General features: G+C 41.9%; 1 protein-coding gene across 2 annotated transcripts in view; it reads left to right on the plus strand.

Moving 5' to 3' along the window:
- PANX1 (pannexin 1) overlaps nucleotides 1-26914 on the plus strand; it is a 59038-nt gene extending 32124 nt beyond the window's left edge. The window contains 3 exon segments of one of the 2 annotated variants that reach the window (NM_001131396.1): nucleotides 23284-23507; nucleotides 24520-25175; nucleotides 25710-26908. In NM_001131396.1, the coding sequence (NP_001124868.1) occupies nucleotides 23284-23507; nucleotides 24520-25175; nucleotides 25710-25789 (960 nt within the window). In that variant the 3' untranslated portion in view covers nucleotides 25790-26908. 2 annotated transcript variants of the gene reach the window in all.
- Nucleotides 26915-27553: the final 639 nt, after the last annotated feature.

Here is a 27553-nt window from a genome sequence, read left to right on the forward strand (position 1 = left end):
TTTGTAGGCTCGATGGTCTTTACAATTTGGCATATTTTTGCATTAGCTGATACTGGTTGTTCCTTTCCATGTTTAGTGCTTCCTTCAGGAGTTCTTTTAGGGCAGGCCTGGTGGTGACAAAATCTCTCAGCATTTGCTTTGCTGTAAAGCATTTTATTTCTCCTTCACTTATGAAGCTTAGTTTGTTTGGATATGAAATTCTGGGTTGAAAATTCTTTTCTTTAAGAATGTTGAATATCGGCCCCCACTCTCTTCTGGCTTGTAGAGTATCTGGCGAGAAATCAGCTGTTAGTCTGATGGGCTTCCCTTTGTGGGTAACCCCACCTTTCTCTCTGGCTGCCCTTAACATTTTTTCCTTCATTTCGACTTTGGTGAATCTGACAATTATGTGTCTCGGAGTTGCTGTTCTCGAGGAGTATCTTTTTGGCATTCTCTGTATTTCCTGAATCTGAATGTTGGCCTGACTTGCTAGATTGGGGAAGTTCTCCTGGTTAATAATCCTGCAGAGTGTGTTCCTACTTGGTTCCATTCTCCCCGTCACTTTCAGGTACACCAATCAGACATAGATTTGGTCTTTTCACATAGTCCCATATTTCTTGGAGGCTTTGTTCATTTCTTTTTACTCTTTTTTCTCTAAACTTCTCTTCTCACTTCATTTCATTCATTTCATCGTCCATCACTGATACCCTTTCTTCCAGTTGATCAAATCGGCTACTGAGGCTTGTGCATTCGTCACGTAGTTCTTGTGCCTTGGTTTTCAGCTCCATCAGGTCCTTTAAGGACTTCTCTGCATTGGTTATTCTAGTTAGCCATTCGTCTAATTTTTTTTCAAGGTTTTTAACTTCTTTGCCATGGGTTCGAACTTCCTCCTTTAGCTCGGAGTAGTTTGATCGTCTGACGCCTTCTTCTCTCAACTCGTCAAAGTCATTCTCTGTCCAGCTTTGTTCCATTGCTGGTGAGGAGCTGCATTCCTTTGGAGGAGGAGAGGCGCTCTGATTTTTAGTTTCCAGTTTTTCTGCTCTGTTTTTTCCCCATCTTTGCAGTTTTATCTACCTTTGATCTTTGATGATGGTGATGTACAGTTGGGGTTTTGGTGTGGATGTGCTTTCTGTTTGTTAGTTTTCCTTCTAACAGTCAGGGCCGTCAGCTGCATGTCCGTTGGAGTTTGCTGGAGGTCCACTCCAGATCCTGTTTGCCTGGGTATCAGCAGCGGAGGCTGCAGAACAGCAGATACTGGTGAGCAGCAAATGTTGCTGCCTGATGGTTCCTCTGGAAGTTTTGTCTCAGAGGAGTACCCGGCCGTGTGAGGTGTCAGTCTGCCCCTACTGGGGTTGCCTCCCAGTTAGGCTACTCAGGGGTCAGGGACCCACTTGAGGAGGCAGTCTGTCCATTCTCAGATCTCCAGCTGCATACTGGGAGAACTGCTACTCTTTTCAAAGCTGTCAGACAGGGACATTTAAGTCTGCAGAGGGTTCTGCTGCCTTTTGTTTAGCTATTCCCTGCCCCTAGAGGTGGAGTCTACAGAGGCAGGCAGGCCTCCTTGAGCTGCAGTGGGCTCTACCCATTTCGAGCTTCCTGGCCACTTTGTTTACCTACTCAGGCCTCAGCAATGGTGGACACCCCTCCCCCAGCCTCACTGCCGCCTTGCAGTTTGATCGCAGACTGCTGTGCTAGCAATGAGCGAGGCTCCGTGGGCGTAGGACCCTCTGAGCCAGGTGCTGGATATAATCTCCTGGTGTGCCGCTTGCTAAGACCGTTGGTAAAGTGCAGTATTAGGGTGGGAGTGACCTGATTTTCCAGGTGCCATCTGTCACCCCTTTCTTTGACTAGGAAAGGGAATTCCCTGACCCCTTGCAGTTCCTGGGTGAGGTGATGCCTCGCCCTGCTTCGGCTCACGCTGGGTGCGCTGCACCCATTGTCCTGCCCCCACTTTCTGACACTCCCCAGTGAGATGAATCCGGTTCCTCAGTTGGAAATGCAGAAATTACCTGTCTTCTGCGTCACTCACACTGGGAGCTCTAGACTGGAGCTGTTCCTATTCAGCCATCTTGGCTCCACCAGCCTGTCTTGTTTTTTTTTTTTTTTGAGACAGGGTCTCACTTTGTCACCCAGGCCGGAGTGTAGTGGCACAAACATGGCTCACTGCAGCCTCAACCTCCTGGGTGTAAGGCAATCCTCCTGCCACAGCCCCCCAGGTAGCTGGGACTACAGGCATGCACCACCGCACGTGGCTAATTTTTGTATTTTTTGTAGAAATGGTCTCAAACTCCTGAGTTCAAGAGATCCACTCATCTTGGCCTTCCAAAGTGTTGGGATTACAGGCGTGAGCCACCACACCTGGATTATTTTTCTTATTTTTAATTTTACTTTAAGTTTTATGGTTACATAATAGTTGTACGTATTTATGGACTACATGTGATATTTTGATATAAGCATACAATGTATAATGAGCAAATCAGGGAATGAAAGTGTTAGAAGTGGGCATCCTTGTTCCATATCTTAGAGGAAAGGCTTTCAGTTTTTCCCCATTCTTTGTGACACTAGCTGTGGGTTTGTTATAAATGGTCTTTATTATATTGAGGTATGTTCCTTCTGTACTCAGTTTGTTGAGGGTTTTTATCATGAAGGGATGTTGACTGTTACTGAATGCTTTTTCGGCATCTATGGAAATGATCATATGCTTTTTGTCCTTCATTCTGTTGATGTGATGTATCAAATTTATTGATTTGCATATGTTGAACTATCCTTGCATCCCTAAGATAAATCCCACTTGGTTGTGATGAATGATCTTTTTAATGTGTTATTGAATCAGTTTGCTAGGATTTTATTGAGGATTTTTATATCTATGTTCATCGGAGGTATTGGCTTATAATTTTACTTGTCTTTGTCTGATTTTGGTACCATGGTAAGACTGGCTTTATAAAATTATTCCCTCCTCTAAGGACGGTTTGGAATTATTCCTTCCTCAGTTTTTTTTAATACTTTAAGTAGGATTGGTATTGGTTCTTTTTTAAAAGTTTGGTAGAATTTAGCAGTGAAGCCATCAGGTCCTGGGCTTTTCTTTGATGGGAGACTTATTATTACTGCCTCTCCCTTGTTACTTGCTATTGGTCTATTCAGGTTTTGTATTTCTTCATGGTCCAATCTTGGTAGGTTGTATGTGTCTAGAAATTTATCAATTTTTTTTTAGGTTTTGCAATTTATTGGCATATAGTTGCTCGTAATAGTCTTTAGTGATCCTTTGAATTTCTGTGGTATGAATGATAATGTCTCCTTTTTTGTCTCTAATTTTATTTATTTGGTCTTCCTTTTTTTTTTTTAGTCTGGCTAAAGGTTTGTTGATTTTGTTTATCTTTTCAAAAAACCAACTTTTAAATTTTATTGCTGTTTTGTATTTTTTTGTTTCAATTTTATTTCTGCTCTTTAATAGTCTGCTGAATTTGTGTTTGGTTTGCTCTTGCTTTTCTAGTTCTTTAAGATCTATCATTAAGCTGTTTATTTGAAGTCTTTCTACTTTTTTGATGTAGGTATTTATTGCTTTAAACATCCCTGTTAGTACTGCTTTTGCTATATCCAGTAGGTTTTGGTGTGTTGTGTTCTCATTTTCATTTGTTTCAAGAAATTTTTAAACTTTATTCTTAATCTCTTCATTGACCCAGTGGTCATTCAGGAGCATATTAATTTCCATGTGTTTGTTTAGTTTCCAAAGTTTCTCTTGTCATTGATTTCTGACCTTGTGGTCAGAAAAGATACTTTTATGATTTCAATTATTTTGAATTTTTTGAGACTTGTTTTGTGGCCTAACGTATGGTCTATCTGTGAGAATGTTCCATTTGCTAAAGAGCAGAATGTTCTGCAGCTATTGGATGAAATGTTCTGTAAATGTCTGTTAGGTCTATTTGGCCTACAGTGTAGCTTGAGCCTGATATTTCTTTATTTTCCGTCTAGATGATCTGCTCAATACTGAAAGTCGGGTGTGAAGTTCCCAACTGTTATTATATTGGGCTTTGTCCCTCTTAGCTCTAATAATATTTTCTTTATATATCTGAGTGTTCCAGCATTGGGTGCTTATATATTTACAATTGTTACACCCTCTTAGTGAATTGATCCCGTTATCATTATATAATGACTTACTTTTTATCTTTTTACAGTTTCTGTGTTGAGATTTATTTTATCTGATACATGTATAGCTATTCCCACTCCTTTTTGGTTTCTGTTTGCATGGAATATATTTTTTCAGCCCTTCATTTTCAGCCGATATGTGTCTTATAAGTGAAGTGAGTTTCTTGTCAGCAGCGTATGGTTGGGTCTTGGTTTTTTATCCAGTGAGCCATTCTTTCTCTTGATTGAAGAATTTAGTTCATTTACATTCAATGTGATTATTGATAGGTAAGGACTTACTACTGCAATTTTGTTATTTGTTTTCTAGTTGTTTTGTTAGTTTCTCTTTTTTTACTTTTTCTCTGTCTTCCTTTGTGTATAAGTGATTTTTTTGGTAGTATGTTTTAATTTCTTGCTTTTTATTTTTATTTATTTATTTTTTTTAATTTTTTTATTTTATTATTATTATACTTTAAGTTTTAGGGTACATGTGCACAACGTGCAGGTTTGTTACTAACGAGCAAAATAACCAGCTAACATTATAATGACAGGATCAAATTCACACATAACAAGATTAACTTTAAATGTAAATGGGCTAAATGCTCCAATTAAAAATTCTCAGCTTTTTATTTTTTGTGTATCTATTATAGGCTTTTACTTTGTTTGCCATGAGGCTGCACATGAGGCTGTGATTGGAATTAAGTTATCTTCAGTTTAAAATAATTGGTTATGTGGCCAGGCGCAGTGGCTCACGCCTGTAATCCCAGCATTTTGGGAGGCCGAGGCAGGCAGATCACGTGAGGTCGGGAATTCAAGACCAGCCTGACCAACATGGAGAAACCCTGTTCCTACTACAAATACAAAATTAGCCAGGCATGGTGGTGCATGCCTGTAATCCCAGCTACTTGGGAGGCTGAGGCAAAAGAATCGCTTGAACTTACCAGGAGGCAGAGGTTGCAGTGAGCTGAGATCGCACCATTGCACTCCAGCCTGGGCAACAAGAGTGAAACTCTGTTTCAAATAATATAATAATAATAACTATTATTATTATTCTTGGTTATGTTATTAACCAATTATTTTAAACTGAAGATAACTTAATTCCAATTACAATGAAAATAAAAAAACAAGCAAAGAGAAAACTAAAAAATTCTGGTCTTTAACTTCATCCCCCGCTTGCTTTCGACTTCTTGTCACTTTATATCTTTTTGTATTGTATATCTCCTAACAACTTGTTGTAATTATGATTATTTTTGATACATTTACCTTAGGGTCTTCATTTTAAGGTATGAGTGGTTTACATACCACAATTACAGTGTTAGAGTATTCTGTATTTGTCTGTGTACTTACTTTTACCAGTGAGTCTGTATTTTTAGATGATTTCTTGTTGCTCATTAGCATCCTTTTCTTTCAGACTGAAGAACTCCCTTTACCATGTCTCGTAAGACAGTTCTAGTGTTGATGAAATACCTCAGCTTTTGTCTGGGAAAGTCTTTATTTCACCTTTATGTTTGAAGGATAACTTTGCTGGTGATGATATTCTAGGTTGGAAGCTTTTTTCCTTTAGTGCTTTGAATATGTCATCCCACTCCCTCCTGGTCTGTAAGGTTTCCACTGAAAAGTCTGCTGCCAGATGTCTTGGAACTCTTTTATATGTAATTTGCATCTTATCACCTGGTGTTTTTGGGATCCTTTCTTTGTCCTTCACCTTTGAAAGTTGAACTATTATATTCCTTGAGGTAGTCTTGCTTGGGTTGAGTCTTCTTTGTGTCCTTTAACCTTCTGGTACCTGCATACTATATCAGGCATTTATCTGGTGCTTTATTTTATTGTGACTCAGCCTGATATCTAAGTTGCAAGACAGTATCCTCTGTACTCTTTCCTCTCCTTTGCCCAAGTTGAAAGATCTCTCCCCAAGCTGCACTGCTTGGAGTTGGGAGAGAGGTGATGCAGGTGTTCCCCTGGCTGGTACAGTTAATGTCATACTGGGTCACATCCCAAGCCCACTGCTTCTAAGACCAGTGCAGCACCAGGGCTTGTCCAAGGCCTACAGTTACTGTGTCCTAATTGGCACTCAGATTTATTTGGGGCCCTAAGTCACTTTAGTCAGTTGGTGGTGAAGCCAGCAGGAGTCACTTTTCTCCCACTAGGGCAGAAGATTCCCCTCTGGCCCAGGGCTTGTCTAAATACTTCTTTTGTGGGACCTGGCAGAAGTCTGCCTGGTGTTGTGTGAGGCTTTGACAAGGCAGCACTGAGTTCCAGTGCAAAGTCGCATACTCACTTTGCTCTCCCTCCTTCAGGCACACGGATTCTTTCTCCAGACTGCACTGCCTGGGTTTAGGGGAGGGGTGGTGTAAGCAGTGCGAGACCGTACTTCCTACTCTCTTCAATGCCACTTTCCTTGTTATGTTAAGACCAGGTACAGTGATTGCTCCTCTGATTTTTTAGTTCTTAGGAGGGTGCTTTCTTGTATAGATACTTTGTATCTTTTTATATTGTGTATCTCCTAACAGGGGGGTCAATCATTGGAGGGTTCAATTCAGCCATCTTGCTCTGCCTCCTCATGTGCTGTCAAATTCTTGCTCAGGTTTTTCACATATGATATTCAGTACTCACTAGGAAATAACTAGATGTACAAGAAAACCAAGAGAAAAATCAGAAATGGAAACAAACCTGATGGAGATCCAGATAGTGGATTGATCAACCATGCATTTTAACTAATCATTAATCATATATTCAAAGAATTATGATTATATGGAGATTTTTACGGAGAACTGACTGAAAACTGCACCAAAAGAATCAAATAGAAATTCTTGAGCTGAAAACATTTAGTCACAGTTGATTTCAGCTAACGTTGATTGAGGACCTACCATATGCTAGAATGTATGTGCAGTGGCAGAAAGCCACAGATGACATGGTCCCTTCATCAAGGAGCTTGTTGTTTAGTGGAAAAAATAAACATGGAAGAAGGCAGTGAGAGGGAATAATCAGCTCAATGGTAAAAGGAGAGTGTTTCAGACAGCAGTGAACTCTGTTAAATGCTGCTGCTGAGAAGCCAATGCAGTCTGGGAAAAATACAACTTACTGGATTTAATGAAAATATTGGGGATCCAGCAGGAATGATTTTAGTGGAGAAGTGGGAGGCAGATGGCTGTGGTGAAGAGTGAATGGGAGGTAAGGAAATGAAGATGATTAGATAATTTCTTCACAATTTTTTTTCCCTTTTCATAAACTCTCTCTTCCTGATAACCAGAAGAGAGAGGAACAAGCTGAGTGACAACTGGAAGGAAAATACAGGCCCAACAAGCACAAAAAAAGCACTGTCTGGGAGGGTGGGAAGCACTTTCTGGGAGAGGCGTGGCCTGTTGGGGAGCAGTGGGGCCTTGATTAACTATGCAGGGTAGGCTAGGTTACAGGGGACTTTGAAAACTAACCAGATGGATGGGCTAAATGCTGGGGACAGTGGGAGCCATTGCAGGTACCTGAGCAGGGTGAACTTGGTGGTTCCAAGAGTTAAGCCTCGGTAACGGTGTACAGGAGGGAATAGAGGCAGGGAGAGCCACTTGGTAAGCACAGAATGAGGGTTCTAATTAGGGAACAGAAAGGAAAAGAAGAAGTTTTGTCCAAGAAGGCAAAGAGCAAACAAAAAGCAATACTCTTATGTCTTATTGCTGATTAGAAGATCACGGAAAACGATATTCGAAAGTGACATCAAGGGCCTAGACCAGGGTCAGCAAACTTCTGCAGAGGGCCAGATCATAAAGTTTTTTGTCATTGCAGATCACATGGTAACTGTCACAGCTACTTAGTTCTGCAGAGTAGACATGATTGCTTGTGGCCAGATTTGGCTCAGGGGCAGCAGTTTGCTGATTCTTGGTCTAGAGTGACAGCAGTTGAGATTTAGGGTGACAGCAGCGGAGTTGGGAAGTGCATCTTTTCTAAGACTCAGGGCATCTTTTCTAAGATACGGAAGTAACAAGATATGCTGATTGGACATGGGAAGATGAGAGAAAGATCAGGATTAAGGACATGACCAAGGTTTCAGGCACCTGTTGGACTGACACCTTCATGACATTTGAAGAAGCCTGGTGAAGAAGCAGATTTTGGAGGAAAATCAAAAAGTTCTGCTTGAACATGTTGAATCAGGTGCTGTGGTCCAGAGGATGTGTCAGGTGGGCAGTGAGATACGGCATCTGGAGATTGCAGGCTAGAGTAGAGCTATAGATCTGGCAGATTGTCAGAAAATAGATGGTGTTTAAAGCTATAGGAGTGGATGGGGTTTCTTAGGGGGTGATTATATGTAGACAGGGGCAAGGTCTGAGGGCTGCTTCAACATGGAGAGAGGGTGGGGTAGGACCAGTCAACAGAGGAGACACAGGTGGGGTTATGAGGAAAGTTGAACAGTGTGCTGTATGCTTGAAAGGCAGGGTATCTTGTAAAGAAGGATGGTGTCAATGTGATAACCTGTGTCAAATGCTGCCAAGAGTGCGAGTAAGATGAGGACTGAGACTTAGGCTAACTCTACATTTGGGTGGTATCATGGGCTGAATTGTGTCCCCCAAAAGATATGTCGAAGTTTTAACCCAGTGTGCCCTAAACTGTGACACCTTATTTGGAAATATAATTATTGCAGATGTAATTAGTTAAGATGGGGTCTTGCTGCAGTAGGGTGGGCGTTTAACTCAATATGACTGCTATCCTCATAAGAAGAGGGGAATTTGGACACAGACATGCTCAGAGGGAAGACAACATGAAGACACTCAGGGAGAAAACAGCCGCAATGCCCACAGGGGGCTGGATTGGAGTTATGCTGCCAAGCCAAGGAATGCTGGGGCAACTGGAAGCTGGAAGACGCTGGGAGGATCCTGCCGTGGAGACTCAGGAGGGAGCATGGCCCTGCTAGCACCTTGATTTTGAACTCCTCACCTCTAAAACCATGAAAGAAAAAATTCCTGTGGTTTTAAGTCATCCAATTTGTGGGATTTGGTTGGTAATGCCGGGAGTTAGAGAGAAATGAAGATTCAGCCTAATTGGAGAAATAAAACCTATACCAGATAGGAATATTAGTGCGTGGCTTTCTTAGGCCAGATTCAGTAATTGCAGCAGCTTTATTTCTACGTTGTTCTCTTTTTCAAGTTTTTCTTTTTCTTTTTTGATAAAATATACATAACATTAAATTTACCTTTCTCTTTGTAGGCATATAGCCCAATGGCATTAAGTACATTTACATTGTTGTGAAACCATCGCCATTATCCATCTCCTGAATTTTTCATCTTCCCAAACTGAGACCTGCACCCATTAAGCAGTAATTTTCCGTTTCCCCATCCCCCCAGCCCCTGGCAACCTCCATTCTGTTTTCTGTTTCTCTGCATTTGCCTATTCTAGATACCTCATATAAGTGAAACCATACAATATTTGTCCTTTTGTGTCTGGCTTATCTCACTTAAGAAAATGTTTTCACAGTTCATTCATGTGGTAACATACATCAAAATCTCCTTCCTTTTTAAGACTGAATAACATCCCATTGTAAATTTGTGGGAGATTTTGTTTATCCATTCGCCAGCGGATACTTGGGTTGCTTGCACTTCTTGGCTATTGCGAATATTGCTGCTGTGAACATCTGTTCGAGTCCTCACTTTGTTTCTTTTGGATACATACCCCAAAGTGGACTTGCTGGATTCTCTTTCAAAGATAAAAAGGTTTTCTTGTGGCTTCTCCACACTGAGCAGACTCAGGACCGTTAAGCTGTTAGGGTCCTTTCATTCAGGCTCCGAGGGCCAGAATGATCAGTGCCTTTTCTGAGGTCGCACAGCCAGATGGCAGGTGAGCCCACAGCCTCCTTCAGATTTCAGACATGTTTCCCGTGTGAGAAGGTCCAGTTCTAACTTCTGTGGCTTCAGAATTCTGGACTGTAGCCTGTAGGTGACGGTCACCTGCTGATGAGCTGCAGTTCAACACAAGGAGAGTCTTTCTGGCAGAAGAGCTGTCCAGCAGGGGAGCCCACTGTTGACCCAGGAGTTCCTCAGTTCAGCGTGCTCATGGACTTGCGTAGTTTCCTCCCATGCATATATTCCTTACCTTGCTACTGTTTCTTCATAGAAAACTCAGTTCCTTAGCTGTTCTGGATACTGGCTATGCCTTCCCCATGCCCTCCTCATTGCTGTCATTCTCCCAGTCACCCCTCATTCATTCAGGACTCAGTCATGCTCATCCTCCTTCACCACCCCAAGGTGACTTCTGTGTCCTCCTGGATGGCCCATCTAGCCTCAGTCTCTGTCTCATCTGCAAGAACTTTTACCTCCTTTCCACTTCCATCATCAGTTCCTGTGGCCACGTCATTCTGAACTTGCTGTCACTTGAAACTAACTTCAGGCATCCCACTCCCTATCTCTGCCTCCTGCCCTCCAAGGCCTTCCCCAACCACTTTCAAATAAAATGGAAGCTTGACATGAAAATATCTTGCCATAATTCTGCTTAATTAATTCTTTATCTCTTAAGACTGTAAGCTTTATGCAGGCAGAGACCATGACCATGTCTTGTTTATCCATGTACCCCTGAGACAATGCATAGTCCATAGTGGGTGCGTGAAGAGTATATGTGGAAGGGAGGAGGGCAGTGAGGTAGCTGTGTGTCCTGTTCAGAACCGGACTTGGTTCTCCAGGAGCATCCTGACAAAGGATGGGGGATTAGAGGCACAGGGTTTATTCAGCACTTCTTAATTTAATTCTGATGCTGAAGTTAGGAAAGCTCAATTACCCCTAAGAAGTTATTCAGTGTAATATTTAAGTCAGCACTGGTATGACACTGGTATGATCAGTGGTGTCATTTCTCCCCAACCGACTTTGATTTCTCCCTGTCTTCCTCCTAGCTTTCTCTACCACTTCATGCACTACTGATGGACCTCTAAGGACAGACTGTGAGGCCTTTGCTGGAGATGTGGGTACAGTCAGGGGGGGCCACCCAGTAGGTGGCGCTCTAACACTGCTTGAGAACTGGCTTTTTTTTTCCTTTGAGGGTTCCGTTCCCTTTGTTAAAGTTTAGAATGTAGGAGGCAACTATTAGATTTCTCTCTGAAACAGGAAAGTCCGTTTTTGACTGAAAAAAACAATAAGAAAAACAAGAACAAAATTAAGAGAGTGGGCAAATCTTTATTTCTCTTAAGTAGACTCACAGAAACTTGGTTGGAGGAATCCTCTGAGGCTTTCAGACCAGAGGCTTCCAAACCTTAGCATTGCCAGAGTGGCCTTGTGAAAATTCAGGCTTCCGAGGCCATCCAGGCCATTAGGTTGGAGCTTCTGTGGTTAAGGTCAGGAATGTGGTTTTTATCGGCTTCCCAGGAGATTCTGATGTGAGCCCATGTTGCCGTACAATGTGGGCACCACCCATCTAGACCATTTCTCAAATTCTGTGTGCATGCAGATCACCTGGGGATTTTGTTGAACTTTAGGCTCTGATTCAGCAGGTCTGATAGGGACCTGCAATTCTGCATTTATAACAGACTCCCAGGTGATAGCTGAGGTTTGTGGTCTATGGACCACACCACTCTTTGAGAAGCAAGAATCCAGAGCCAGGGTTGGCAGACTAGGGCACACATGCTTGAGCCAAATCAGTCCATACCTGTTTTTGAAAATAAAATTTTATTGGAACACAACTGTGCCCCATTTGTTCACACATTATCTGTGGCTGCTTTTGTACTATAATGGCAGAGTTGAGCAGCTGCAACAGAGACCATGTAGCTCTCAAACCTGTAATATTTACTCTCTGGCCCTTTACAAGAAAACCCTATGGACCCTTAATTTGGAATACTCAAGCCCTCCCAGATGATCACAAACTGCATTGAAAGGGAGCTCCTTGCCTCATAGGACAATTCATTGCATTTCATAGATCTGTGGGAAGGCTGCTCCTTGTCACTTGGTTCTACTTATCTTGGTAGGCATCTTTTCTTCCTTCTGTGAACAGATACTTTGCTCACTGTCTTCTCCAGGGCTCTCCCCATGATGGGTTCCCTCCAACTGCACTCCAGAATGTCACCCAATGCAAACCACAGCACCTTCGGTGCCGAATAGAAGCCATGCTATCTGTATTTTCTGCCTTCTGTAAGCTTCTCAGGGAGTGCACATTAGCTTTTTGGGGTAGCTGTTCACTCTTGACTCCCGCTGTGTAGGATTGTCTGTAAGGTGCGGTATTACCTGAATAGCATATAGCCAGAATAGACATCCTTCATGCATCTTTTTACTCCACTTCCCCAGTGCAGGATGTTCTTGGTTTACCTACTTCCTGCTTTCTGACCGCTTTTCTCCATTTCTTCCAAGATTCTCTTTTTGCCTGACCTTTAACTGTTATAGGGTCTCAGGCCTGTTCGTGGTCTTCTGGTCTTCTCCTTCTGCCCATTCTTCTGCCCATTCTCCTTGGATGATCTTAACCATACAGTTGGCTTTGACCACATACGTGCTGCCAAATCCTGAGTTGTACAGCTAGATTCTTTTCCTTTATTTTCAGTTATCTACTACACACCAGGGCGTTTTGACTGCTGGTATCTCATGTTCAAAATTTCTCATCTTCTCAGGTCTGCCTCCCACCTCACTCCCGTCTGCTCTGAATCTGGGACTCTTCATTTATTTCACCTGAAGGTTCCACCCCGCCATGCCCTTGCATGAGCTACACAGCCGGCGTGATCCTCAGTTCTCCTTTTCCGTCCCCCTCTTCTGTGTGGACACTGAAGTGTATGTCTCCCCCATCTGTTGCTCTCAGATCTGTCTTCTCTTCCTGCCTCTCTGCCACAGTGACCTCCTGCCTGGTCTCTCTCCTTCCCATGTGTTTCTTCTTTGCCTCTGTAGTGGTTTTCTGGAATATATTTGATTTTGCCCTCTAGCAGTGGTACCCCGTTGTGTATGGTGTGGGAATTTGTGACCTTCTTAATTCAGTCTCTACTTACACTTTTTGTGAGTTTCCTAGATCTGCTATAACAAATTACAACAGAAATGTATTTCCTCCTAGTTTTGGAGGCCAGAAGTCCACAATCAAGGTGTTGCCAGAATTGGCTCCTTTTGATGCTTTCGGGGAGAGTCTGTGATGTGCTTTCTTCTAGTTCCTGGTGGCTGCTGGCAGTCCTCTGTGTTCCTAGGATGGTGGATGCATCACTCCAGTCTCTACCTCTGTCATCACAGGGCTTCTTCCTGTTTGTCTCTGTGTCTTCATTTGGCCTTCTGATAAGGACACAAGTCATTGGATCAGGACCCACCCTAATTTATCATGACCTTATCTTAATTTAACTAATTATATTTGCAAAGACCTATTTCCAAACAGTATCACACTCTGAGGTTCCAGGTGGTCATCAGTTAGGATTGGGGGGCAGTATTCAACCCAGCACACCCTTCCAGCCTTTGCTCTGTCTACTTCCTCACTCACAGGCTTGCTCATTTACCTTGGCGCTCTCGATGAGTGAGAATTCAACAGACCAACAAGGAGGAAAGGATTCCAAGCAGAGGAAAGAGGATTCCAAAGGGCCACAGAGGTGACATTTGTGCTGCGTCTTAACATAAGGCTTTGTTTTATTTTATTGCCGCACTGTACTTTAAGACATAGTTCAGGCGTTACCTCTTTTATGAAGCTTCCCTGACCACCTCCCCAGGGACTTTTCTGTTCCCTCAGTACTTAGTACCTACATGTTTTAATGATTTAATTATAAGCTTGTGTTCCCACCTGTCCTATGTAATCTTTTTTTTTTTTTTCATTTCTTCTTTTATTTTTTTTTTTTCATTTTTCTTTTTTTTTCTTTTCTTTATTATTATTATTATTATTATTATACTTTAGGTTTTATGGTACATGTGCGCAATGTGCAGGTAAGTTACATATGTATACATGTGCCATGCTAGTGCGCTGCACCCACCAACTCGTCATCTAGCATTAGGTATATCTCCCAGTGCTATCCCTCCCCCCTCCCCCCACCCCACAACAGTCCCCAGAGTGTGATGTTCCCCTTCCTGTGTCCATGTGTTCTCATTGTTCAATTCCCACCTATGAGTGAGAATATGCGGTGTTTGGTTTTTTGTTCTTGCGATAGTTTACTGAGAATGATGATTTCCAATTTCATCCATGTCCCTACAAAGGACATGAACTCATCATTTTTTATGGCTGCATAGTATTCCATGGTATATATGTGCCACATTTTCTTAATCCAGTCTATCATTGTTGGACATTTGGGTTGGTTCCAAGTCTTTGCTATTGTGAATAATGCGGCAATAAACATACGTGTGCATGTGTCTTTATAGCAGCATGATTTATAGTCCTTTGGGTATATACCCAGTAATGGGATGGCTGGGTCAAATGGAATTTCTAGTTCTAGATCCCTGAGGAATCGCCACACTGACTTCCACAAGGGTTGAACTAGTTTACAATCCCACCAACAGTGTAAAAGTGTTCCTATTTCTCCACATCCTCTCCAGCACCTGTTGTTTCCTGACTTTTTAATGATTGCCATTCTAACTGGTGTGAGATGGTATCTCATTGTGGTTTTGATTTGCATTTCTCTGATGGCCAGTGATGGTGAGCATTTTTTCATGTGTTTTTTGGCTGCATAAATGTCTTCTTTTGAGAAGTGTCTGTTCATGTCCTTCGCCCACTTTTTGATGGGGTTGTTTGTTTTTTTCTTGTAAATTTGTTGGAGTTCATTGTAGATTCTGGATATTAGCCCTTTGTCAGATGAGTAGGTTGCGAAAATTTTCTCCCATTTTGTAGGTTGCCTGTTCACTCTGATGGTAGTTTCTTTTGCTGTGCAGAAGCTCTTGAGTTTAATTAGATCCCATTTGTCAATTTTGGCTTTTGTTGCCATTGCTTTTGGTGTTTTAGACATGAAGTCCTTGCCCATGCCTATGTCCTGAATGGTAATGCCTAGGTTTTCTTCTAGGGTTTTTATGGTTTCAGGTCTAACATTTAAGTCTTTAATCCATCTTGAATTGATTTTTGTATAAGGTGTAAGGAAGGGATCCAGTTTCAGCTTTCTACATATGGCTAGCCAGTTTTCCCAGCACCATTTATTAAATAGGGAATCCTTTCCCCATTTCTTGTTTTTCTCAGGTTTGTCAAAGATCAGATAGTTGTAGATATGTGGCATTATTTCTGACGGCTCTGTTCTGTTCCATTGATCTATATCTCTGTTTTGGTACCAGTACCATGCTGTTTTGGTTACTGTAGCCTTGTAGTATAGTTTGAAGTCAGGTAGTGTGATGCCTCCAGCTTTGTTCTTTTGGCTTAGGATTGACTTGGCGATGCGGGCTCTTTTTTGGTTCCATATGAACTTTAAAGTAGTTTTTTCCAATTCTGTGAAGAAAGTCATTGGTAGCTTGATGGGGATGGCATTGAATCTGTAAATTACCTTGGGAAGGATGGCCATTTTCACGATATTGATTCTTCCTACCCATGAGCATGGAATGTTCTTCCATTTGTTTGTATCCTCTTTTATTTCCTTGAGCAGTGGTTTGTAGTTCTCCTTGAAGAGGTCTTTCACATCCCTTGTAAGTTGGATTCCTAGGTATTTTATTCTCTTTGAAGCAATTGTGAATGGGAGTTCACTCATGATTTGGCTCTCTGTCTGTCTGTTATTGATGTATAAGAATGCTTGTGATTTTTGCACATTGATTTTGTATCCTGAGACTTTGCTGAAGTTGCTTATCAGCTTAAGGAGATTTTGGGCTGAGACAATGGGGTTTTCTAGATATACTATCATGTCATCTGCAAACAGGGACAATTTGACTTCCTCTTTTCCTAATTGAATACCCTTGATTTCCTTCTCCTGCCTAATTGCCCTGGCCAGAACTTCCAACACTATGTTGAATAGAAGTGGTGAGAGAGGGCATCCCTGTCTTGTGCCAGTTTTCAAAGGGAATGCTTCCAGTTTTTGCCCATTCAGTATGATATTGGCTGTGGGTTTGTCATAAATAGCTCTTATTATTTTGAGATACGTCCCATCAATTCCTAATTTATTGAGAGTTTTTAGCATGAAGGATTGTTGAATTTTGTCAAAGGCCTTTTCTGCATCTATTGAGATAATCATGTGGTTTTTGTCTTTGGTTCTGTTTATATGCTGGATTACATTTATTGATTTGCGTATATTGAACCAGCCTTGCATCCCAGGGATGAAGCCCACTTGATCATGGTGGATAAGCTTTTTGATGTGCTGCTGGATTCTGTTTGCCAGTATTTTATTGAGGATTTTTGCATCAATGTTCATCAAGGATATTGGTCTAAAATTCTCTTTTTTTGTTGTGTCTCTGCCAGGCTTTGGTATCAGGATGATGCTGGCCTCATAAAATGAGTTAGGGAGGATTCCCTCTTTTTCTATTGATTGGAATAGTTTCAGAAGGAATGGTACCAGCTCCTCCTTGTACCTCTGGTAGAATTCGGCTGTGAACCCATCTGGTCCTGGACTTTTTTTGGTTGGTAAGCTATTGATTATTGCCACAATTTCAGCTCCTGTTATTGGTCTATTCAGAGATTCAACTTCTTCCTGGTTTAGTCTTGGGAGGGTGTATGTGTTGAGGAATTTATCCATTTCTTCTAGATTTTCTAGCTTATTTGCATAGAGGTGTTTGTAATATTCTCTGATGGTAGTTTGTATTTCTGTGGGATCGGTGGTGATATCCCCTTTATCATTTTTTATTGCATCTATTTGATTCTTCTCTCTTTTTTTCTTTATTAATCTTGCTAGCGGTCTATCAATTTTGTTGATCCTTTCAAAAAACCAGCTCCTGGATTCATTGATTTTTTGAAGGGTTTTTTGTGTCTCTATTTCCTTCAGTTCTGCTCTGATTTTAGTTATTTCTTGCCTTCTGCTAGCTTTTGAATGTGTTTGCTCTTGCTTTTCTAGTTCTTTTAATTGTGATGTTAGGGTGTCAATTTTGGATCTTTCCTGCTTTCTCTTGTGGGCATTTAGTGCTATAAATTTCCCTCTACACACTGCTTTGAATGCATCCCAGAGATTCTGGTATGTTGTGTCTTGGTTCTCGTTGGTTTCAAAGAACATCTTTATTTCTGCCTTCATTTCGTTATGTACCCAGTAGTCATTCAGGAGCAGGTTGTTCAGTTTCCACCTAGTTGAGCGGTTTTGAGTGAGATTCTTAATCCTGAGTTCTAGCTTGATTGCACTGTGATCTGAGAGACAGTTTGTTACAATTTCTGTTCTTTTACATTTATTGAGGAGAGCTTTACTTCCAACTATGTGGTCAATTTTGGAATAGGTGTGGTGTGGTGCTGAAAAAAATGTATATTCTGTTGATTTGGGGTGGAGAGTTCTGTAGATGTCTATTAGGTCAGCTTGGTGCAGAGCTGAGTTCAATTCCTGGGTATCCTTGTTGACTTTCTGTCTCGTTGATCTGTCTAATGTTGACAGTGGGGTGTTAAAGTCTCCCATTATTAATGTGTGGGAGTCTAAGTCTCTTTGTAGGTCACTCAGGACTTGCTTTATGAATCTGGGTGCTCCTGTATTGGGTGCATATATATTTAGGATAGTTAGCTGTTCTTGTTGAATTAATCCCTTTACCATTATGTAATGGCCTTCTTTGTCTCTTTTGATCTTTGTTGGTTTAAAGTCTGTTTTATCAGAGACTAGGATTGCAACCCCTGCCTTTTTTTGTTTTCCATTTGCTTGGTAGATCTTCCTCCATCCTTTTATTTTGAGCCTATGTGTGTCTCTGCACGTGAGATGGGTTTCCTGAATACAGCACACTGATGGGTCTTGAGTCTTTATCCAATTTGCCAGTCTGTGTCTTTTAATTGGAGCATTTAGTCCATTTACATTTAAAGTTAATATTGTTATGTGTGAATTTGATCCTGTCATTATGATGTTAGCTGGATATTTTGCTCGTTAGTCGATGCAGTCTCTTCCTAGTCTCGATGGTCTTTACATTTCGGTATGATTTTGCAGTGGCTGGTAATGGTTGTGCCTTTCCATGTTTAGCGCTTCCTTCAGGAGCTCTTTTAGGGCAGGCCTGGTGGTGACAAAATCTCTCAGCATTTGCTTGTCCATAAAGTATTTTATTTCTCCTTCACTTATGAAGCTTAGTTTGGCAGGATATGAAATTCTGGGTTGAAAATTCTTTTCTTTAAGAATGTTGAATATTGGCCCCCACTCTCTTCTGGCTTGTAGGGTTTCTGCCGAGAGATCTGCTGTTAGTCTGATGGGCTTCCCTTTGATGGTAACCCGACCTTTCTCTCTGGCTGCCCTTAACATTTTTTCCTTCATTTCAACTTTGGTGAATCTGACAATTATGTGTCTTGGAGTTGCTCTTCTCGAGGAGTATCTTTGTGGCGTTCTCTGTATTTCCTGAATCTGAATGTTGGCCTGCCTTGCTAGATTGGGGAAGTTCTCCTGGATAATATCCTGCAGAGTGTTTTCCAACTTGTTTCCATTCTCCCCGTCACTTTCAGGTACACCAATCAGACGTAGATTTGGTTTTTTCACATAGTCCCACATTTCTTGGAGGCTTTGCTCGTTTCTTTTTATTCTTTTTTCTCTAAACTTCCCTTCTCGCTTCATTTCATTCATTTCATCTTCCAGGGCTGATACCCTTTCTTCCATTTGATCGCATCGGCTCCTGAGGCTTCTGCATTCTTCACGTAGTTCTCGAGCCTTGGTTTTCAGCTCCATCAGCTCCTTTAAGCACTTCTCTGTATTGGTTATTCTAGTTATACATTCTTCTAAATTTTTTTCAAAGTTTTCAACTTCTTTGCCTTTGGTTTGAATATCCTCCCGTAGCTCGGAGTAATTTGATCGTCTGAAGCCTTCTTCTCTCAGCTCGTCAAAGTCATTCTCCGTCCAGCTTTGTTCCATTGCTGGTGAGGAACTGCGTTCCTTTGGAGGAGGAGAGGTACTCTGGTTTTTAGAGTTTCCAGTTTTTCTGCTCTGTTTTTTCCCCATCTTTGTGGTTTTATCTACTTTTGGTCTTTGATGATGGTGATGTACAGATGGGTTTTTGGTGTGGATGTCCTTTCTGTTAGTTTTCCTTCTAACAGACAGGACCCTCAGCTGCAGGTCTGTTGGAGTACCTGGCCGGCCGTGTGAAGTGTCAGTCTGCCCCTGCTGGGGGGTGCCTCCCAGTTAGGCTGCTCGGGGGTCAGGGGTCAGGGACCCACTTGAGGAGGCAGTCTGCCCGTTCTCAGATCTCCAGCTGCGTGCTGGGAGAACCACTGCTCTCCTCACAGCTGTCAGACAGGGACATTTAAGTCTGCAGAGGTTACTGCTGTCTTTTTGTTTGTCTGTGCCCTGCCCCCAGAGGAGGAGCCTACAGAGGCAGGCAGGCCTCCTTGAGCTGTGGTGGGCTCCACCCAGTTCAAGCTTCCAGGCTGCTTTGTTTACCTAAGCGAGCCTGGGCAATGGCGGGCGCCCCTCCCCCAGCCTCGCTGCCGACTTGCTGTTTGATCTCAGACTGCTGTGCTAGCAATCAGCGAGACTCCGTGGGCCTAGGACCCTCTGAGCCAGGTGCGGGCTATACTCTCCTGGGGCACCGTTTCCTAAGCCCGTCGGAAAAGCACAGTATTCGGGTGGGAGTGGCCTGATTTTCCAGGTGCCGTCTGTCACCCCTGGAAAGGGAACTCCCTGACCCCTTGCGCTTCCCGAGTGAGGCAATGCCTCACCCCTGCTTCGGCTGGCGCACGGTGCGCTCATCCACTGACCTGCGCCCACTGTCTGGCACTCCCTAGTGAGATGAACACGGTACCTCAGATGGAAATGCAGAAATCACCCGTCTTCTGCGTGGCTCGCGCTGGGAGCTGTTGACCGGAGCTGTTCCTATTCGGCCATCTTGGCTCCTCCCCACCTGTCCTATGTAATCTTGGGGCAGACTCTGTGCCTAGTCTGTGGGGGCCATGCATCCAGCCCACTGCCTGGCACATAGCAGGTCCCCAGGAGATGTTTTTGAGTGAATTTACCCATCTGCACTTAATCTCCTAAGATGAGGTCACATGCATTTTAGAGGAGGAGTTGTTCAGTCCGAATTGGATGGTTCTTTGCCTTCAATGAGGTAGAGAGGATTTGAATATGGAGGGAAGTTGTACTGCTCACCCTCTAGGTTCCTTCCGTCTGGAGGTTTCTGTTGTTTTAACTATAACCCATTCCAGAAACAGCACATATTTTTAAGGCAGATAGACTGAAAATTGTAGTTGGACAGCTGCTTGGTTCCACAATGATTTGAGAAGTTTCCCTATTCTTGGAAGAGCTCAATACTCACTCGAACATCATGCAAAATAGTGCCATCATGGCTTGAAGAGATGCTGAGCATCCCAGGCCTAATGTGGAGTTGACACAGCTTATGAACAAAGCTGTTTCCATCTGCAGATGCACCTTCAAAGCCCTGCAGCTTTTCCATATTTCTTATTTGAAATTAAAGACTGTAATTTTGTGGGTTTTTTTGGATTTTTATTTCCTGTTTTACTACATTTTTATAGACTCACTGAAAGTTGCCTTTTTATTTTGGTGGGAAAAAAATAAAACGAGGTTTTAGTGTGGAGAAAACCAAGAGATGGGGTATTAAATGACGTTATTATAGTGGTGATCAAGGTACAAGGCTATTTTAGGGAAATTTACACCCAATATGTAATTTGTTTTTCTAATTACAATGAGCTGTGCCGAACTATTCATTGTACCACTTATTGTACCAAATTATTGTACCACTTAGGCATGTTTAAAAATGCCACAGACTGTAAATAGTCACTTTTTAATTCAAGGGAACAGTTCGAAGTGAAATGCCATTATTCAAATAGCTTTGAAACAAAAGTGACTTATACAGATGTTTCACAAGCCCATGTTAGAAAAAGTTTTCTCCCTGTGGTTCCCAGATAGAATGCCTGGCTTTCATGGTTATGGAAGCAGCAGAAACTCTGTGTCATGCAGTTATGTTTTTAAACTAATGGGCACCCTTCCGACTGGGCAAGAATTAAACGAACATTCCTTCTCCCCACAGCCAGCTGTGAATTATGCAGCCAAAATTCAGCTAATCACAGCCTGCTGTGTGTGTCATTGTGTAGCAGCCCTTTGCAAATTGGGTTAATACTTTTGAAACACCTCATCCTGTGCCAGAATGCCAAAGTAAAGCAGCTATCTTGGTAAGAGGGCTTTGCAAAGTTTTGGGGTCATTTGTGCTTATTTCTGTCTTGCGTCTGGGGCAGAGATTCCTTATGTGGGTCTGTGACAGTGACAGGAGGCCTGCAAACTAGGATAGGAAAATATATGACAGCTTTATTTTTTATTCACTTCCAACTAAAATTTAACATTAAAAAAGTTTTTATGTAGGCAGCAATCCATAGTGATACTAGCAGTACCTGTGAGTTTGTCGCCCACAGAAAATCACAGATATCCTGGAATATCGTTTACTCTTCACTACTTCAAAGTTTCAATAGCTGTTAGATCATCTGCTAGATCCTAATTTAAGTATGAATAAAGAAGTGGATGCAAAATATTAATATTTTGATAACTGTATATCAGTGTTCTATTTCCTTTGTGAACCTGTATATATATTATTTTATGCATTTAAAAACAAGGAAAGATTGAAGAACTGTCACAAAACCAAGGAGTCTAGGGAGACATGGCAACTAAATGCAGTGGGTACCCTGGATTGGATCTTGGAACAGGGAGAGGACAGAGTGGAAAAACTACTACTGTACTTTACAAATAAAAGTCTGAAGTTTAGTTTCTGATAATGTGTCGATGTTGGCTTCTTAGTCTTGACAAATGTATCACAGAAATATGCGTCATTAGCAATGGGGGAAACTGAGTGAGGGGCTTATGGGAATGCTCTGTACATCTGAAATTACAGTGAGGGCCATGTTGTGGGGTCTGCTGTCCACTCCCAGAAATGTTTTGTGGGGAGGGTTTCATGTCAACTTACGGCCATCATGGCCTCATCCATTACAACTCTGAGAAATGGTGGAGATAGACCCATCCAAAAGTAAGGAGAAGTTTTCCAGAGGAGTAAAGTAATTGAGAGTGTGTTAGATTGGAAAAAGATGTCTCTGGGGTCAGAGAGGTTGGCAACATAGTCTGACTCTCACTTACCAGCTTTGTGATCTGGGGCCAGAAACTGCTCCCATCTTTCTCTTCCCATTTGCAGAATGGAGCCATCTGTAGAGTCCCTGCTAGGGTTGCTGTGAGGACTGAACATAATGTGTCCACCTAGCTAATATTTTTGTGGTTACCTGGAGTGTTTGAGTGCCTATTCCATGCCAGGCCCTTTGCTAAGCATTTTCCATCAATTATCTCCTTTAATCTTCATGACACCTCTATTCCATGACCATTTCATAGATAAGGAAACTGAGGGTCAGAGACTCGGTGACCTCACTGCCCAAGGCCACAATGCTGAGCTTCAATTCAGATCTGCACTGACTGCAGTTTACAGTCTCCCTAAGTCTTCTGCTGAGGCTAAGCCACCTCTGACCAACTGGTGGTCCTGGTTACTGGAGTGCTCCTCACCCTCACTGACGTGTGAATCCCCTCTTGTTTGGTGTGTGTCTGCACCCTGATCTGGATGCTCTCCTCTAGATTCCCTTGCCCGTTGTGGATGGCCTCTCTGAGCCCAAGTTTATCCAACTATACAATGAGGGTGTTGGACTGCCTTCAAAGTCTGTTCCACGTTCATTCTGCATTCTGTGAATTCAACTGCTTATTTCAGCTGTCTTGTTGGGATGATTACTGAATCACTGAAGTCAAAGCTTTTCTCATTTGTTTTGGGGGAAGTTACATGTTTCTTTGGCATTTTCCCAGATTCCAGAGGAGGGCAAAAATGGAGCCGTATGCCTTAGTTGCTTCTTAAAACCATAAAAATTAAACAACAAAAACCCAGCAGAAGCCTTCGTGATAGCTACAGGTTTCTTAACTGGGATTTTGTTCACGGAATGGGGAGTAATTTTATTTTTTTATTTTCCTTCTGTGATTAGAACGTACACACCATGTGTCACCATGCAGTTGCTGATTACTTCAAATTCATACCTATGGAAGAAAAAAAAATAGGTAGTTACCTGTGACAGGTATTACCTGGACAGGGGAATTTAGCCATAAGAAGTAGCTATTAGGTAATGAGCCCAATTTCCACAATGCACATTTGTCTCAAGATGTGAGAAAATGAGAGCATCACTTGGCGCCTTAGGTTACTGCATGGGGGATCTGTTAAGCCCATGATTTGTTCTCTTGTTTTTCAGTTTTTCCCCTACATCCTGCTGCTCTTTGCGATCCTCCTGTACCTGCCCCCGCTGTTCTGGCGTTTCGCAGCTGCTCCTCATATTTGCTCAGACTTGAAGTTTATCATGGAAGAACTTGACAAAGTTTACAACCGTGCAATTAAGGCTGCAAAGAGTGCACGTGACCTTGACATGAGAGATGGAGCCTGCTCAGTTCCAGGTGTTACCGAGAACTTAGGGCAAAGGTAACTTAGCGCCAGCATGCGGCTCATCGGGTTTTGTAGGACAAATTCTCTGCCCTTCTACTGCCAGTCTGGGCCCAGAGTTCTCATTGCTAGGAGGCGGGGCCGGAGTGGAGGCAGGGGGACGTCATGCACCTAGTGACAGCCTGTAGGATCCAGGGATGTCCACTCTCCCCAAATCTCACCCCGACCCATCCCACCCATTTGTTTGTCCTTCTGTCAAGACTCCTTCCCTTGATGAGTGAAACGTTACCATCTCATTTTAAAAATGCAGTTCTTGTAGGGGTAACAGATTGAGGTGCTATATGAAGCTTGCTTGCTTTGATCTATTTAACTCCTTAATGGAGATGCACAGAGGATTTCAAGGCAGCTGAGCAAGGGATGAGAGAGAAATGGGGAACAAATAGGTCGTGGCTTGCCTTTTCACAATCTTTTGGTTCTTGTTATTGAATAATTGGAATAATAATAAGAGCCATCATTTTTTGAATATTTAATATATCTCACACACCATATTGAGTTATTTAAGTACATTATCTCCTTTAACCCTCAGAGCAACATTATTAAGTGCATTTGTTAACCTCCTCCTCCACTTTTATTCTGGATAAAAACACTCTTCTGTAGCTGTAAGTGAGAGTGCTGGGAACTGAACCATGCCCTTTAGACCCCATAGTTTGTGGCCATACCCCCTGAGTTGTCCCACCCCTCGCCTGTAAGAGGCGTATGTTTACACGTATTTAGGATTTACCAGATGCCAGGCATCACTCTAAAAATTTCCAAATATTAACTCATTTAATTAACTAGGCCTTCTGTTAAATATTAAGGGGAAAAGCATTTTATTATTCCTTTTCTTCCTCCTCTTTTAAACGGATTTTATTTTTGACTACTCTACTGACGTTGTAGGTAAAGAAGTATGGGTGTTTGAAATTTTTAGTGACATTGTTGAATGTGTATCTGCCTTTAATATTTGATGGTCTTGATGAGTGCCTAAGTTATTTTTGTTTCCTTTATTTTTTAGTTTGTGGGAGGTGTCTGAAAGCCACTTCAAGTACCCAATTGTGGAGCAGTACTTGAAGACAAAGAAAAATTCTAATAATTTAATCATCAAGTACATTAGCTGCCGCCTGCTGACACTCATCATTATACTGTTAGCGTGTATCTACCTGGGCTATTACTTCAGCCTCTCCTCACTCTCAGACGAGTTTGTGTGCAGCATCAAATCAGGGATCCTGAGAAACGACAGCACCGTGCCCGATCAGTTTCAGTGCAAACTCATCGCTGTGGGCATCTTCCAGTTGCTCAGTGTCATTAACCTTGTGGTTTATGTCCTGCTGGCTCCCGTGGTTGTCTACACACTGTTTGTTCCATTCCGACAGAAGACAGATGTTCTCAAAGTGTACGAAATCCTCCCTACTTTTGATGTTCTGCATTTCAAATCTGAAGGGTACAACGATTTGAGCCTCTACAATCTCTTCTTGGAGGAAAATATAAGTGAGGTCAAGTCATACAAGTGTCTTAAGGTACTGGAGAATATTAAGAGCAGTGGTCAGGGGATCGACCCAGTGCTACTCCTGACAAACCTTGGCATGATCAAGATGGATGTTGTTGATGGCAAAACTGCCATGTCTGCAGAGACGAGAGAGGAGCACGGGAACCAGACGGCAGAGCTCCAAGGTAGGGTTTGCTTTTGGCAGAAGCTACGGGAGCCCACCGAGAGCCTTTGCAGCAGCCTTGTGGGAATATTGACAGTCTTTACCCTGCCCATCATTTAAACCATTTCCAAGCATTAAAAACCTTAATACCAAGGTGCGGGGTAGGGGGAGTGGGAACCCCTCAGTATAAGGAGAGAGAGGAAAAGAATTGGTGCTGCTCTACATTTCCAAAGAAGGATAACTTCTGTGCTTTTTCTGGTGTTTCCCTCTTCTCTCTCTGTCTCACCCTGTCTCTTGCTCAGCACTCTTCCTTGTCTTTCTTGCTTATTTTTGTCTTATCTTACTGGCTTTCCTCTCTGTACCTCTTATCTCCTTCTCTGTTACTCTCTGACTTTCTCTTTCAAAGGGGACTGAAAGTTTATTGATTCTTTTAGTTAGGCCAAGAAGCAAAACATGGTATAGACTGTGAGAGGAATTTTTGGCAGAAGAAAAATTGATTAGTATTGGTAATTCCTGCTATATTTCTGTCATAAATATTTGTTTTCAATTTTGACAGCTATGAACATAGACGGTGAAACTAAAGCAAATAATGGAGAGAAGAATGCCCGACAGAGACTTCTGAATTCTTCTTGCTGATGATTTTTTTTCCTTGAGCTGTAAATCTGTGACTTCTGTGATGTGGGATTTAATTTGGCTAAAGCACCCCTGTTGGTTTCACAGCTGGTTGGCAATAAATGGTTCCTGGTGGAGATACTGAGCATGTCTTATTGAGTCCCTAATGGAAATGGTGATCAACAAAAGGTTATGGAAGAATGGTTTATGAACTTCCCATAGGAAGCACCTGAGAGATAAGTAAACTGCAGCAAGTAACTATGTGTAAGTCCTCATCAAATGAAAAGCAGAAAGACAAAAACAATTAGTCAAGAGCAGTAGCCCTGTCAGAGCCTCGGAGCAATACCTTTCTGTACCCGTGGTGAGACAAGATCCAGAGCTACTGGAAAACAAGCACTTTGAAAGATTTGTTTTGTTTTCATGGAATAATAATATGTCAGGATATAATTTAACGTGAGTTTCTTATGTGCCCTTAAAGACTGTTAGACAAGAAAAGCATTCACTGGCTAATGATCCAGATGTCGACCTATGTCCTAAGTTAGGTGTAAGGTCTGATGTCTTGGCCCACACTCGAGCTCTCTTTACATTGTTAGTTGTCAACTTTGGCTGATGGAAGTCCCATAAGGCTGATGGAAGTCCCGTAACCACTATTTGTTGCACTGTGCCTTGAAGGGCAGCAGGCCCAAGTGCTGCTCTGACTGAAAACTGAGTTAACAAGATGAAATCTAAAGGATATTCACAGTGACTTCAATTCAGGAAGAATGCTTCCAAAAGAACCCAGTGGGGAAATCTGACATCACAGAAGACATTAATTCAGTCACTTTCAAAGAGTTTGTCTACAGGATGTTTCTCTGTTATCAAAGGCATTTGAAACAGGATTTTACTTAAACAATAATGGAACACAGGAGTATTTAAAGTGAAGAACACTTTGCCTGAATGTGATCAGGGCACACAAGTGACATTGGCGTGCTTCATATGGCGTGCTTGGAGCCAGAAAAACTTAGCAGTTTATTTTGTTTATGTTTAAGCACAGCTTTAAAAAATTCATTATCGTTTATTCAGTGTCCGAATTGAGGCCATTTGGGAAGAAAATTCTAGCACTGGCAGAGAATTGTAGAATAAAGATTAAAAATGGTTGGATAAGACAAATGTGAGCTTATTTCATAAACATTTAAAGCTGATTCAGAACATGTTAAAAACTGTTCCCAATTCCAACTATGTAAATAGATCCTATGTTCACATTTTACACACACACACAAAAATCTTTAACATCTGTGGAACTTCCGAGTTTTAGTCTTAGAAAGTTAGCACGTTGCATAAGTTGAGTAATCCTCAGGAACCTCCAAGTTTACTTTTAGCTCTTACGGACAGTTGTTTACATAATCTAATTACTGTTTTCTGAAGAACAGAAGTTATATAAGCTGCTGTCTGCCTTTCAGAATATTCAGAAAAGCAGATTTTATTTGTACTTCTGGGATGTTTTCTGAAATGGAAAGCTGATGATAAATATAAAAGTAGCAATCAGTGCATTAAATTATTCCGTTACATGATATTTATTACTGTTGAATTATACTGTGACTTAGAAATGGCAGTAACCTAAATAATGGAATTTGCAAAATTATTATATCGCCGTATCTGAGATGTTCCATCACAAGTTTCTACACTGGTTTCTTTTGAAAATTTAAAAAGATTTATGAGATACATTTTCTAGGATATGATTTTTTTTTTTTTTTACAAAAAGCTTCATCTTCTGTAGACTCTCCTTAATTTGTATTTTGAAATGGTAAA

Source organism: Pongo abelii, chromosome 9, assembly GCF_028885655.2.
Source record: "Pongo abelii isolate AG06213 chromosome 9, NHGRI_mPonAbe1-v2.0_pri, whole genome shotgun sequence".
Taxonomy (NCBI): Eukaryota; Metazoa; Chordata; class Mammalia; order Primates; family Hominidae; genus Pongo; species Pongo abelii.